At 56.8% G+C, this 12902-nt stretch overlaps 1 protein-coding gene across 2 annotated transcripts in view; it reads right to left on the minus strand.

The window, feature by feature from the left end:
* BICDL1 (BICD family like cargo adaptor 1) overlaps nucleotides 1-12902 on the minus strand; it is an 85518-nt gene that overhangs the window by 6912 nt on the left and 65704 nt on the right. The window contains exons 5-8 of one of the 2 annotated variants that reach the window (XM_028147320.2): nucleotides 7858-8037; nucleotides 7029-7247; nucleotides 5936-6079; nucleotides 1616-1746 (exon numbers count right to left, since the gene is read on the minus strand). In XM_028147320.2, coding sequence (XP_028003121.2) covers nucleotides 1616-1746; nucleotides 5936-6079; nucleotides 7029-7247; nucleotides 7858-8037 — 674 coding nt within the window. The remainder of the gene's footprint in view (nucleotides 1-1615; nucleotides 1747-5935; nucleotides 6080-7028; nucleotides 7248-7857; nucleotides 8038-12902) is intronic. The other variant, XM_008142772.3, reaches the window with a different exon arrangement.

A 12902-nucleotide genomic window follows, 5' to 3' on the forward strand; every position in this document is an offset into this window, starting at 1 on the left:
TTTTTGAATGTAAGAGAATGCATTTATACTTTTCTTCTCAGCTCAAGAAAACCCACATTAAAAAGTTACAGTTTCCAATATGTGACACCTTAATCAATAAAGAAAAAAAAAAGTTACAGTTTCCTGGAAATACAGCAGACAAAAATGTTAAATGACACTCTGGGGATGCAATCACACTCAGAATGTAAACTCCGAAACAACCCAGTTTCTTCAATGAATAAGTGCAATATTTAAAATATGGAGGGAACTTTGGGGACATATCAAGTAAATGGAGTCTTTGGAGTTTGAGTCTCATCAATTACAAAAAGATTTATGGGACAGCTGGGAAAATCTGAACCCTGGATACTAGATGACATAAGAAATTACTATAAGTTTCTTCAAGTGTAATAACTGTACTGTGGGGTGTGCTTTACAGAAAGGGCCTTTTCCTGGTAGAGATCCACACTGCAGTGTTTATAGGTGAGCGGACAGGATGTGCTGTGATTTTTTTCGACACCCTCCAGTGGGGCAGTGGGTGAGGATGGGGATGTCAGACACGAGCCACATGCTGATCAGTGTTGAAGCTGAGGGAGGGTAAGAAGGGATCCAGCTTGTTTTCCACTTCTGTGTATGCTTGAAAATGTTCATAATAAAAGTTAAAAAAAAACACCCCAAAATAAACATGTCCAGGTAGATATCCATATGTATAAAAGCCCAAGCGACCGTCCAACTGCTCGACCGGTAGCTATGATGTACACTGACCACCAGGGGGCAGACATTCAACGTGCAGCACGGAAACATGGAACAGACTGATGAATCTCAGAGGGAAGGGGGAGGAGGAAGGGCAGGAAGAGATTAACCAAAGATCTTACATGCATACCAGAGGCCCAGTGCACGTGGGGTCCCTCGGCCTGGCCTGCGGGGATCGGGCCAAAACCAGCCTGGTGCATGGATTCATGCACTGGTGGGATCTCTTGGCCTGCGGGGATCGGGCCGAATCTGTGCACCGGGCCTCCAACATTCCCCGAGGGGTCCCGGATTGTGAGAGGGCACAGGCCAGGCCGAGGGACCCCACCGGTGTGCACCGGGCCTCTAGTACATTTGTAATGAAATTGGAAGGCTCTCTCAGGTGTAAGTCGGGGGAAAAACAACACATGTAGATGCTTTTTAAAAGTCCACGGCGCCCTAGCTGGTTTGGCTCAGTGGATAGAGCTTTGGCCTGCGGACTGAAGGGTCCCAGGTTCAATTCCGGCCAAGGACACATGCCTGGGTTGCGGGCTTGATCCCCCAGTAGGGGGCGTGCGGGAGGCAGCCAGTCAATGATTCTCTCATCATTGATGTTTCTATCACTCTTTCCCTCTCCCTTCCTCTCTAAAATCAATTAAATATATTAAAAAAAAAAAAAAAAGTCCACGGCAACTACACTGCCCCCGAACAGGAGAGAGGCCTGCTGACAGTGCCCACCCGCTGTCAGCGGCAGGGTCTGCCTGGAGAGAGGAATGGGCTTGGGGTGAGGGTGGGAGCAGGGAAACTCCCTCTCACTTTCCTATCCCTCTGCAGGATGTAACTTTACACACGGGGCACACAGGCACGCTCCCTGTGAGGACGTGGAGGGGACGGAGCCGTGCTCACTCACTTGGCAATGGCCTCGTCCCGGTCGCGGACGGCCTTCTGAAGCTGCTCCTTCGGCTCCTTGTCCTCAGACGTCACCCTGAGTCGGTCTCTCTCCTCCTTGAGCGCAGTCATCTCCACACTCAGCAGAGTCACCTACAGGGAAGCCAACGGGGTGAGCGTGGCGATGCCGCCGCTGCTGGCTGGGGGTCTCCCTCCAAGAGGAGAGAGAAGCGAGAACCTCCGGGCAGGTGCGGGGCCTCGCTGCCCGCTGCCCCGAGGGAGGCCCGTCTCTTGGAGAAAGGATGCCACATCCTAGGCAGGGGTCCGGGGCCCTGGACTGCAGCCGTGGGGCCCACCGCACCACCTCCTTTATTCCAGGGCGATCCCAGGGAACTAACGGAGGAAGCTACACACGCACCAGGCTCTGAAACACACGGTTTTTGGTAGAAACTCAACAAGGAGCACTGTCAGCCCAGGACCTGGCTGGTGAGAGCCTGGGACCCGGCCCCACCCTGCGACAGCACCCTGCACGGCCTGGCGCCTCCACCTTCACGCTGCCCCGGTCACAGCACATGCAACTCCAACACCTAAGGGTGTTACCGCCTTTCCCTTCCCGTGCCCGGGCCTCAGAGGACACCACAGCCCGTCCTCCGCTGGCGAGCCCCCACGGTGACCCCGGCACACCGAGCTCTGTGATGGCAGGAAGCACGTCCCAGCTATCTGTGCACCTCGGAGCCGGACTCTGATGCTTAACCCCCAATGCTGTGCAGTTGTGACTTTTCTGGCTAGCCACCATCCCCTCTCCCTCCCTATTCTGGGGAGACAGGGCATGTCCTCCCGCACTGGGGAGTCCCAAGGGGAGAGACGTATCTTTTCCGAGGCACCTGGGCGTGAATCCCAGCCTTGCCGGTCACACCCCCCTACCCCGCCCCCCCCACTGCCTCAGGCCACTGGGAAGTGTTACGTGGACAGTAGTTGCTGCCATTCCCACGGCTCCTTCCTGTTCTGGAGCCCAGTTCTCCAGCCTTCCTGTGGGTTCTGCAAGAGGTCAGGTGTCACGCCCATGCCTTCTCTTCCTGCTTCCGTGAAGCGTTTGCCACCAGAAACCCTGCCGGGCGGAGCGCTAAGGCGTCTCTGTTGAATGGCGGGAAGGGTGGGCCCTTCTCACAGGTGACAGGACCCGGCTGCGGACGCCTCCTCCCGCTGGTTAAGTATCACGCGTACTTGGGACGTCTTTCCAAGGGAGGCTCCGTCCACACAGTCTGTCCCGCCCTCTAGGGGAGACGTCCCCTTCGGTTTACTCCTCGGCTCTTCACGGCCCGGGGCCCAGCCCTCCCCACAGAACGAGGCCGAGCCAAGGCCCCGGACTGAGGCTCAAGATCGACTTTCCCTGCAGACCCTCCGCCCTCGCCAGCTGACAGCCGGGCAGGCAGCCGCGGGGAGGGCCCAGGACGCCCACCAGGAAGAGGGACACAGGACCCCTTGCTGTCACTAGGCAACGGGTCTCCTTCTCTGGGTGCCTGTGAGGAACATCAGGCCCTGGTGCTTCTGAGGTGGGGGCAGCTCTGATGAGCAGGGGGAGCAGCCTTAGGGAAGAACAGGCTGGGGCACCGCAGAGGCAGGACACGCATGTGCGGCTCACCCCGCAGAGGCAGGACACGCATGTGCGGCTCACCCCGCAGAGGCAGCACACGCATGTGCGGCTCACCCCGCAGAGGCAGGACACGCATGTGCGGCTCACCCCGCAGAGGCAGCACACGCATGTGCGGCTCACCCCGCAGAGGCAGGACACGCATGTGCGGCTCACCCCGCAGAGGCAGCACACGCATGTGCGGCTCACCCCGCAGAGGCAGGACACGCATGTGCGGCTCACCCCGCAGAGGCAGCACACGCATGTGCGGCTCACCCCGAGGCAGACAAGGCGGCGGGTGCAAAGCCCGGCCTCGCCCTATTTGGTAGCCGGTCCTGCAGCTTGGCAACCAGGACCCAGGACCCAGAAAGCACCCGGCAGAGACAGCCAGGCACCCGGGGACCGTGAGCCCGCGTGACCTCGGCCCAGCGGGGCCAGCCAGGTGCTCCACGCTGAGTGAGCAACAGACGGAAGCATGTGCTGGGCAGGCGGCGCCAGCATTTAATGGGCTCCAGATAAAACCCCACAAGAACTTTACTCATTTCAGAGAAGGAAGAGGGAGAAGGAAGAAACATCAATGATGAGAATCACTGATCGGCTACCTCCTGTGCGGCCCCTACTGGGACTGAGCCCGCAACCCGGGCATGTGCCCTGACTGGGAATCGAACTATGACCTCCTGGTTCACAGGTCAATGCTCAACCCTTGGGCCGTGCTGGCCGAGCTCAACAAGGACTTTTTGCTTCGGCCTGGAAAACCTGGTCGAGACAGACCACCAGCTCTCTGCCTCAGAAGTGACAGGGACTCACCCTCCCTCAGCTACACCTACTTTCCATAAAAAGCAAGAATACAAGTATTTCCCACCATCAGGTTGTGAGGATCAAATGGGTGAGTAACATCGGCACCCCGCCCGGTGCCGGACGCCTGGCTGTAAGCTCTGTGCCCTTCTCCCCCCCTCCCCCCCCCCCCCCCACGGGCGACTTGCTGATGGTGGTCCTGAGGACTGGTCTGGCTTTTTACCCAACGACAGGGGACAGCACCCCTAAGCCCACCTTTCCCAAATAAGGTGGCCGTCCTCGTGACTCAATAGCATCCAAGAAAACAGCCGGAAGTTATAGATCCAGGGCTCCGTTTGCCCTTTCATTGGACAATTCTGTGTGTGACCAGGCACCGTGCTGCGTGCTTTAGGCGAAGAGAAAAGGTACGTCAGACCTCGAGCTGGTCTGCGTGGGGCCTAGGGACTGGGGAGATGAGAGGTGACCGAGGGCAAGCGTGACACAGCCGGGCCGGGGCGGCTCCGTGGACGTGAAACCTGCCCAGGACCTGGAGGCTGAGGAAGGTGGAGACTGGGCAGGTGCCAGGGAGAGTCCTCCGGGCGGAGAAGTCAGAGAAAAGGCCCGGATGTGGGAAAGCGCGGGGACTGGGCCCCGTCAGGGCCCGCATCAGGCCCGGCCGGGAGCGCAGCTGGCTGGAGGTTGTGCGGTGGATCGCCAGCCAGGGCACAGAGCGGAATCAACCAATGAACGCATACATGGGAGGCCAACTAACTGATGTTTCTCTCTCTGTCTCAAACCAATACGTTAAAGAGAAAAGAGTTCCACATCAGACTCTCAGCAACCTACACCTGGCTTATGCTTCTGAATGAGATAACGCCCTCTGGGGTTTCCAGTTTTATAATTCTGAGAAGCAACAAAACAAAACAAAAGACAGCCAAGATCAAAGCCGGATAAGCACCAGGCAGAAACGTACATGGGCTTTGAAGTAAACCCGGCCTGTATTTGTCCGCAGAACTTTCGGATCCGCATTCTCCTGCTCTTCCGGTTTCAAAGGCCTGTCCCCACGCCTGAACCCCTTCCCGGCCCCCAGCACTGAGAGTGGTGGGCCGCCCAGACCCACTCCCGCGTGGCCTGGAACAAGCTTCGGCTTTCAATAGCCTCTGTCCTGCCCTGTGGCGCCCCCCCAGGGAGTGCAGTGATGAATGGCTGTGGGTGGGACTCCCCATTTCTCCCAAGAGAACACTAGGAAGTCTAAGGGGCACGGCCCACAAAAAGGTGAGAGTTTATTTCCAGTCGGTCTTTCAAAGGTAGAAAGACTGACTGAAGCGAAAGCCAGGCTGCAATTCCCGCTCGTCAGCCCGTGGGGCGGGCGGGGAGGGGTGGCTGGCTTTGGACAAGGAAAGCTGGGGCAGGCGGGTGGGGGCGGGGTTCACAGGCCGCCTGCTGGGTGTCCCCCACACGTGGGGCAGAACCTCGACACCTGGCCCCGGTCACAAGGAAGTCTGTTTACCGCCTAGGACACATTGCAGAGGCGCCTTTCCGGGGGGGCTGGCTCCGGAGGCCGTTAAACCTCTCCGGGTGAGAACACAGGTGTCCCTTCTGAAGCCGGGCAACGGGCCGGCCGCGGACGCACTCACCGAGGAGGCCCGTGAAGACCAATCCTTGTTCTCAGACTTCCCTGCTCAGAAGCTACTGGAAACCCCGGTGCCGGAGCGTGGCCGGCCCTGAAGACAGGAGAACCACGTTCCGCGGCTCTGCAGGGCCAGCGGTTCTCATCCCCGACTGACTGTGGGCTGAACCCGGGGACGGGCTTCTTCTCCGGAAGGTGCCCACCTCGCTCAACCTCAGGGCACCGTCCTCTGCGGAGCCGGCGGAGGAAAGCACTGCTCCATGGGACACGGGAGGCAGCTCACCGGGTCCCGAGTCCGGGGTGCTCACCTGACTGTGGAGTCGCTGCAGCTCTTCTAGGCTCTGCCTCAGTTTACCCCTCTCTCCCTCCATGAGCTCCCTCAGGGCTCTCGAATCCTCACTGGTCTGCCTTATCTGTTCTTCTAAGGAGTCATCCTCAATTCTCCGGGAGCTCTGACGGCAAGACAGAGCGAGCCAGCCAACCAGGGAGATGGCGAGGGGGAGAGGTGGTCAGTGGAGACGGAGAGGAGAGAGGGAGCGTCGGTGAGGGTGGAGGGGGTGACGAGGAGGCCAGCGGAAAGATGGTGCCGTTCGGGGAGAGACAGACAGCAGGAGGTGGGACGGGGAGCAGGAAGGAGAGAGAAGAGAGACAAAGGAAGGAAGGAAGATTAGAGGAGAGACTCTCTTGCTCAATTTCAGTCAGCAAGCAGCAGCAAGACACACACTTTTTTTGTTTCAGGCTCCAGGGAAGGTTGTGTGGCGTAAACAGCCCACGTCCCTCCAACCACGACCCAGTCTCCGTATTGCAACCCGACCTACAGGTCCACACGGCTCGTCCACACGGCTCGTGTGGCTCAGGGTGGCCAGCCTGCCGTCTTCCTTCGGCAGAAACCGCCGCCCGGGAGCGCGCGTGGAGGGAGGCTGGCAGCAGGCGGTCCGGAGCCTGGGACTGCCCCTCCTCCACAGAGGAGCGCATCTGGAATTCTAGAAGGCCCTGCTGTCGATCCTCTCAGCCCTCTCACTCAGACACGCCCCGCAGAAGTTCCGGGCCTTTCCCGTGCCTGTGCAGCGCGGGCCCAGCCCGAGGACCGATGGGCTGCAGAGAAGTGACCTGCAGTGCCTGCCTGGAGCCAAAGTCCTGACCTCAAAGCTTCCAAGGAAAGCCCTGCACCCGAGCCCATGGCCTGCGCCCACGACACGGAGAGGGTCCCGGAGCCTCCGGCGCCCTGGCTCTCAGCCCCTACTCGCCCGCCCGCCCGCCCGCCTGGCACTCGGCGCTCTCAGAGGTCGGGGTTTCGAAGGCTCCGGCTCCAGGGCGAGCCTCTCGGGACTTGGTGTCAAGCTCCCAGCAGCCAGGTCCTGCAGGGGACGGGGCACCCCCCTGCTCAGCCCGGCCTCTTACCGTGGGCTCCACGCCATCCACGATGCTCTGAATCAGCCTCTTGAGCTCGCTGAGGGCCGTGCGCAAGCTGCCGGCTGGCACGTCCTTGGCAGACGAGGTTTCCGAAGACTCGTCCATCGAGGAGTCCGTGGAGACGGCCGAGTCGGCACTGTCGTTGCCTCGCAGGTGTGAGCAGAGGTAGCGGACCTGGCAGTAGGCCTCCCAGAGCTGCAGCCTCAGCTGCCCCCCCGGGAGAATCACCCTTGGTTACGGGCCCCCCGGGAGAATTACCCTTGGTTACGGGCCCCCCGGGAGAATCACCCTTGGTTACGGGCCCCCCAAGAGAATTACCCTTGGTTACGGGCCCCCCGGGAGAATTACCCTTGGTTACGGGCTCGGGAGGGTTCTGGCCCCGCCCCTCTTTTCCTAGTACATGAACCCAAGTGTCTAAGATCCTGTTCTAGCAGAACATGTTTTAAATCACCTGTTCCAGAAGTATGGACAGTTATATGGCCCAGGACATCTATACAGAATCCCAATTCTTATGTTCCCTGCCCTCTAGCCCCTCCCATTTGCCAAATAAAGCACTTCTTTCTTCAGGCGGCTGCTGGGGGGGGGGAGGGGGGGTGGTTATGAGAAGCAGCCAGGTGGGCGATCACGAAGGACCAGGACCCTGTCAGTAACGACTAGTGAACAAGCATTTCTACGAGGCTCTGGCGACCCGCACAGGCTCCCGCTGAGGCAGCCGGCACCGGGCAGCAGGGGGACGGCGGGGCTCCCAAAGTCAGGGCCCGCCCAGGGTCCCCCGGGAACCCCACGTGCCGGAGTGGCGGGGGTGGGGGAGCAGCACCTGCTCTCGCTCCTGCTCCAGCTCCTCGGCCTCCATGCTCTGCTCGATCTCGGACAGGAGGGACGTGCTGGTGGCGGCCGAGCTCTGCAGGCTCCTCTCCTCGGTGAGCTCCTCCACCTTCCCCTGCAGCTGCCGGCAGGAGAGCCGCACCTCCTGCAGCTCCAGCTGGCTCTGGTGCAGCTTCCGGGGGACAGCAAGGCGAGGCTGGTCAGGCCCGGGCCGCGGGAGCCCGGCCGGAACCGGACCGAGCTTCTACCTCCAACCCCCAATTTACAGACAAATGCAGACGGAGGAGAAGCACGCTGGGCTACCCCAGGGGGACAGCCAGCGACATTCAGATGTGGGGGATCCCACAGGACAAGCAGCGCAGTTTCTTCCACAGATAAATTTCAAGAAAAAAGGAAAGGAAAAAAAAAGATAAAGGGGGAACCTGTAGATTAAAGAGATTTAAGAGACACCAACCGGCTGCCCTGGGTCGGCCTACTTTAACTCGTACCTCGATTCAAACGAAAAACGTAAAAAGCAATTATGATTTTGTGAGACAATTGAAAATTTGAACCCTGACTGGATATTTGATATTAAGAAAATATTGCCTTTTTTTTTTTTAGGTACAATAGTCCTGTGGTTATATTTTCCAACTTCTTATCATGTAGAGGTATTTGTTATTTACAGATGAAATCATAAAAATTCTGGGATTTCCTTTAAAACAACACAGGAGAGGAGCAAGTGGGTGTACGGAGGACTGGCTAGGGGTCGGTGGTTTGTAGGACATGGGGCATCGTGACACTGTCCTGTTTCTGAGTGCACCTGAAATGCTCCACAACGAAAAATGAAACACATACACAAACATAAAGGTAAAATAAGACAAATAAACAACAGGAAAATAGTATCACGCGTTGAAGTCGTGGAGCAGCTGGGACTCGCAGCTGGTGGGGTGGAAGATGTACTTCGGAACCCCGTTGGGCTGTTTCTAATGAGTGAAATGCACACCTGTCCTATGACCAGCAGTTCCACTCTTTTTTATGAATCCTCACCTGAGGATATTTTTTCCCAGCGATTTTTTTTAGAGAGAGTAGGAGCGAAAGGAGGGGGGGGGTGAGAAACGTCAATGTGAGAGAGACACATCCATTGGCTGCCTCCTGCACCTGCAACCCAGGTACATGCCCTTGACAGGAATCGAACCCATGACCCTTTGGTGTGTGGGCCGAGGCTCTAACCACTGAGCACCACCGGCCAGGGCAGCAGTTCTACTCTTACAAACAAGATGTTCACAGCAGCATTACTCCTGAGAGCCACAAATGGGAAACCATCCAAATGCGAGGAAAAACAGAATGGCTATAGTCACGTGCTGCAACGCTATCCTGCAGCAAACGAAGCATACACCACCACTACATGCCACAACACGGATGAGTTCGCAGACATGATGCTGGGCAAAAGCCAGGCATAAAACAATTCACAACGATGATTCCACTTACAGGAAGTGCCCACACTTCACTGAGGTGTAAGGAAGCCGGAGCAGAGGGTTATTTTTGAGGAAGTGGCAGAGAACTTATTGCCTGGGAGGGAGGCGTGTGGGGACTGATCAGAGACTGTGGAGAGCTGGGTGGTGGTTACTCAGGTGCCCACACTTGTCCACATTGACTGGGCTGTCTGCTTAAGAGCTGTGCTCTTTACTACACGTACGTAGTATTTTAGTGAAAAAGTTAAGGTTGTCTGCAAAGGACCTAGGGGTGGGACGTGGAGTAACACCTGGGTAGTAACACCAAGAGTTCCCAAACCCATGGGAAAGCAGCGTCTGCCTTGTGTGCCAGACCTCGGGTTTACGGACACAGCCCTGGTGTTGTGTGTGTATGTGTGTGTGTGTGTGTGTGTGTGTGTGTGTGTCCGTCCGTCCCGCACCGGGGCTCAGAGCAGGCGAGTGATGGGGTAGAGAGGGGACAGCAATGTCGGGGCCACGGCTTAGGGACCAGGGCTCCGTCCCCCTCTCTTGCTGTTGCTACGACATCACCCGTTCCTCTGTGGCCCCTTCCCTGAGGATCCAAACGGGCCACTGCTCCCTGGTGCCGTTACTGCTGCCGAACGTAAGGGTCGACTCCACGTGACTGGTGCACGCCATACTCGTACCAGCGCACCCGTCACTACACGTGCTTCTAGCGGAAGACCTTAATTGCAGCATCGCATCCATCTGCTAACCGCTGTGCACATGTGCACACATTACACTTGCACAGGAACAATGTCTCCCGCTCTTCTTCCTCCCCTGCTCTTGAACTTGGAGTCTGCTCGCCCCCCCCACCCCCCAATATATCGGTGTGAGAAGAACTTCCTGGGATTTAAATGTAACTAACGCATCCTCTTATACAACAGCACGTTGGCTCCCGGCTGGGTGGCTCAGTTGGTCGCACACCCTCCCATGCACCAAAAGGTTGTGGGTCCGATTCCTGGTCAGGACACATACCTAGGTTGCAGGTTTAATCCCTGGTTGGGGCGCATATGGGAGGCAACCGATGGATGTTTCTCTCTCCTCCCTCCCCCGCTAAAACTCAATGACCGTGTCTTCAGGGGAGGATTAAGAAAAGAGAGCAGACACCACTGTTTTTTCCCAGGTGGGCCTGTGGCTCCAACAGAGACGCAGAGGCGGAGGGTGCCGGCAGCAGCTCAGAACTCTGCACAGACGGAGCACGCTGCCCCGCGGAGCCTGCAGCCAGCCCTTCAGGTGCCCCGACGGCCCCCCTCTACCGGCCTGGCACCGGGGTCTGGATGTGCCTTGACTAGGATGTTCGGAACCTGGGCGCGCAGAGCATGAGACAGGAATTGGCAAGCTTGCTCTGCACGGCTCCCGTGGATCAGCAATACCCGCTGGTCCAGTGGGCATTCCTCCAGCCCCAGTTTTGAGGAAACTCAGAGAAAAGAAACGAGGGTTAAAAAACATAAAGTAAAAAAGACATTCCGAGGAAGCAGTTGGCACGATTGCAAACGGCATCCTAAATTGGCAGAGAGCTTCACAATTATTTTCCAGACAACTCCACACAGACCTCAGCAGGAGGCGTGCAGCACAGACAAGGACAAGTGCTTCTGCACGGGACGGAATTAGTTCAATTACTCATGCACACGCAGAGGTGCTTAATTAATTAGAACAGCTCGGCGCAAAACACCAGGGCGGGGCTGCCGGCTCTGGCCGGTAACCGATCCACAGGCTTATGCAGACAGAAAACACACGAACCAATCCAGGGACGAGTCTATTACATATGAGCACCCTCTAAAATGAGAACTATCATCCTTTATACAACAAAGATGACGCTAAATGTATGTATATGTATGAACAAGGAAGACACGAAATGCCTGTGTTCATACAGTATAACAAGTTCAAGCTCTCGATAGTCATGCCCCGAACGCCGGCAGAAGTGGGGTCCTCTCCTCATCTCACACCGAGGAACGGAGAGGGTGTGTGTGAATGCTTTGCCAAATCGCCTTTCTGGGTCGCTGTGCTCTCTGCGGGTGAAGCCCGCCCACTGCCCACATCTGTACGACGCCCAGCTGGGTGTGAGCTAGGACAGTTACAGGGCCCTTAAAGGGACAACAGCCTTTACTGGACATCAAGAGTTTAGCTTCATTTAAAAAAATTATTGGACCCTCAGTAAGTAATAATTTTTACCCCTATTCTAGCCTGGAAAAAGAAAGGGGGAGTTGGATTTGATCGGTGGTTTGGCAGTAGAACGCCCATGACACAGTGAGCCAGATCAGAGGCGGGGGGAGGCCGAGTCCGGCTGTGACAGGCCCGTCACCCAGCCTGCTGGCCCTCCCTCTCGTACCCTGAGTAAAGGGATTAAAACCATGGATGATACACATCCCAAGGCCACTAGCTCTACATTTCACAAACCCGATTTTAGAGCATTCAACTACCATCAGAGCGAGCTGGAGTTTTTATTTATCATATGGGCCATTGCGGCAACAGCAAGGGTTTTCTGGAGGACACTGGTCATTGGCAGCAGCGGAAGGAGTTTCATGTGAACCAAAGAACAGGGATTACAAACAGCTGGGGAAAATGAGATTCATCCCATAAACACAGACTTTCCAAATCAGAGTGGGAAGCGCCCGACTGGCTGTAGGCCCTGGGCGAATGACCCTCTCGTTCTTAGGAAGCCTGATCAGATGACATGACGTACCCGTGGTGAGGGCGTGAATGTGGGGTGACGTGGGACTCAAGAGAATATACAGTCCACCGTGCTGGGCAGGTACGGGATGGTCCACACTAGTCCTGGCTGTTCCCCACCGCCAGGCACGCTGGCTCCCGGGCATGCCCTAGGTCCGTGGTCGGCAAACTCACTAGTCAACAGAGCCAAATACCAACAGTACAATGATTGAAATTTCTTTTGAGAGCCAAATTTTTTAAACTTGAACTTCTTCTAACGCCACTTCTTCAACATAGACTCGCTCAGGCCGTGGTGTTTTGTGGAAGAGCCACACTCCAGGGGCCAAAGAGCCGCATGCGGCTCGTGAGCTGCAGTTTGTCGACCACGGCCCTAGGTCCCCAATTCTTTTTTGTTGTTGCTGTTAATCCTCACCCGAGGATATTTTCCCATTGATTTTTAGAGAGAATGAAAAGGAGGTGGAGAGACACAGAGAGAGAAAATCAACTGGTGGCCTCCCGCACGCGCCCTGACCAGGCTGGGATCGAACCTGCAACTGTAGTACATGCCTTTGCTGGAACGGAATCTGGGACCCTTTAGTCTGTGGGCCAACACTCTATCCACTGAGCCAAACCGGCCGGGGCTACAGCCCCAATTCTTGATGGGAAATGAGGACATTTCACTTGTGAATTCATGGCAGACAGAAAGTTTCTTTCAGGCAGGGCAGCTTTTCCATTCTCCTGCACTTCTTTTCCTTCTCCTCTCCACGCTCTACCTCGCAGCCCTCAGCAGAGTGCATGATGGGTAACAGAGGCTGGTGCCACACCGACCTGCAGGGCCAGGGCCAGGCTGGAAGTTAGCACCGAGCACCGGGTAATGCAGGCGGCGAGGGTTCCACCAAGACTGACTACGCTGCTG

This window comes from Eptesicus fuscus, chromosome 23, assembly GCF_027574615.1.
Source record: "Eptesicus fuscus isolate TK198812 chromosome 23, DD_ASM_mEF_20220401, whole genome shotgun sequence".
Classification (NCBI taxonomy): domain Eukaryota; kingdom Metazoa; phylum Chordata; class Mammalia; order Chiroptera; family Vespertilionidae; genus Eptesicus; species Eptesicus fuscus.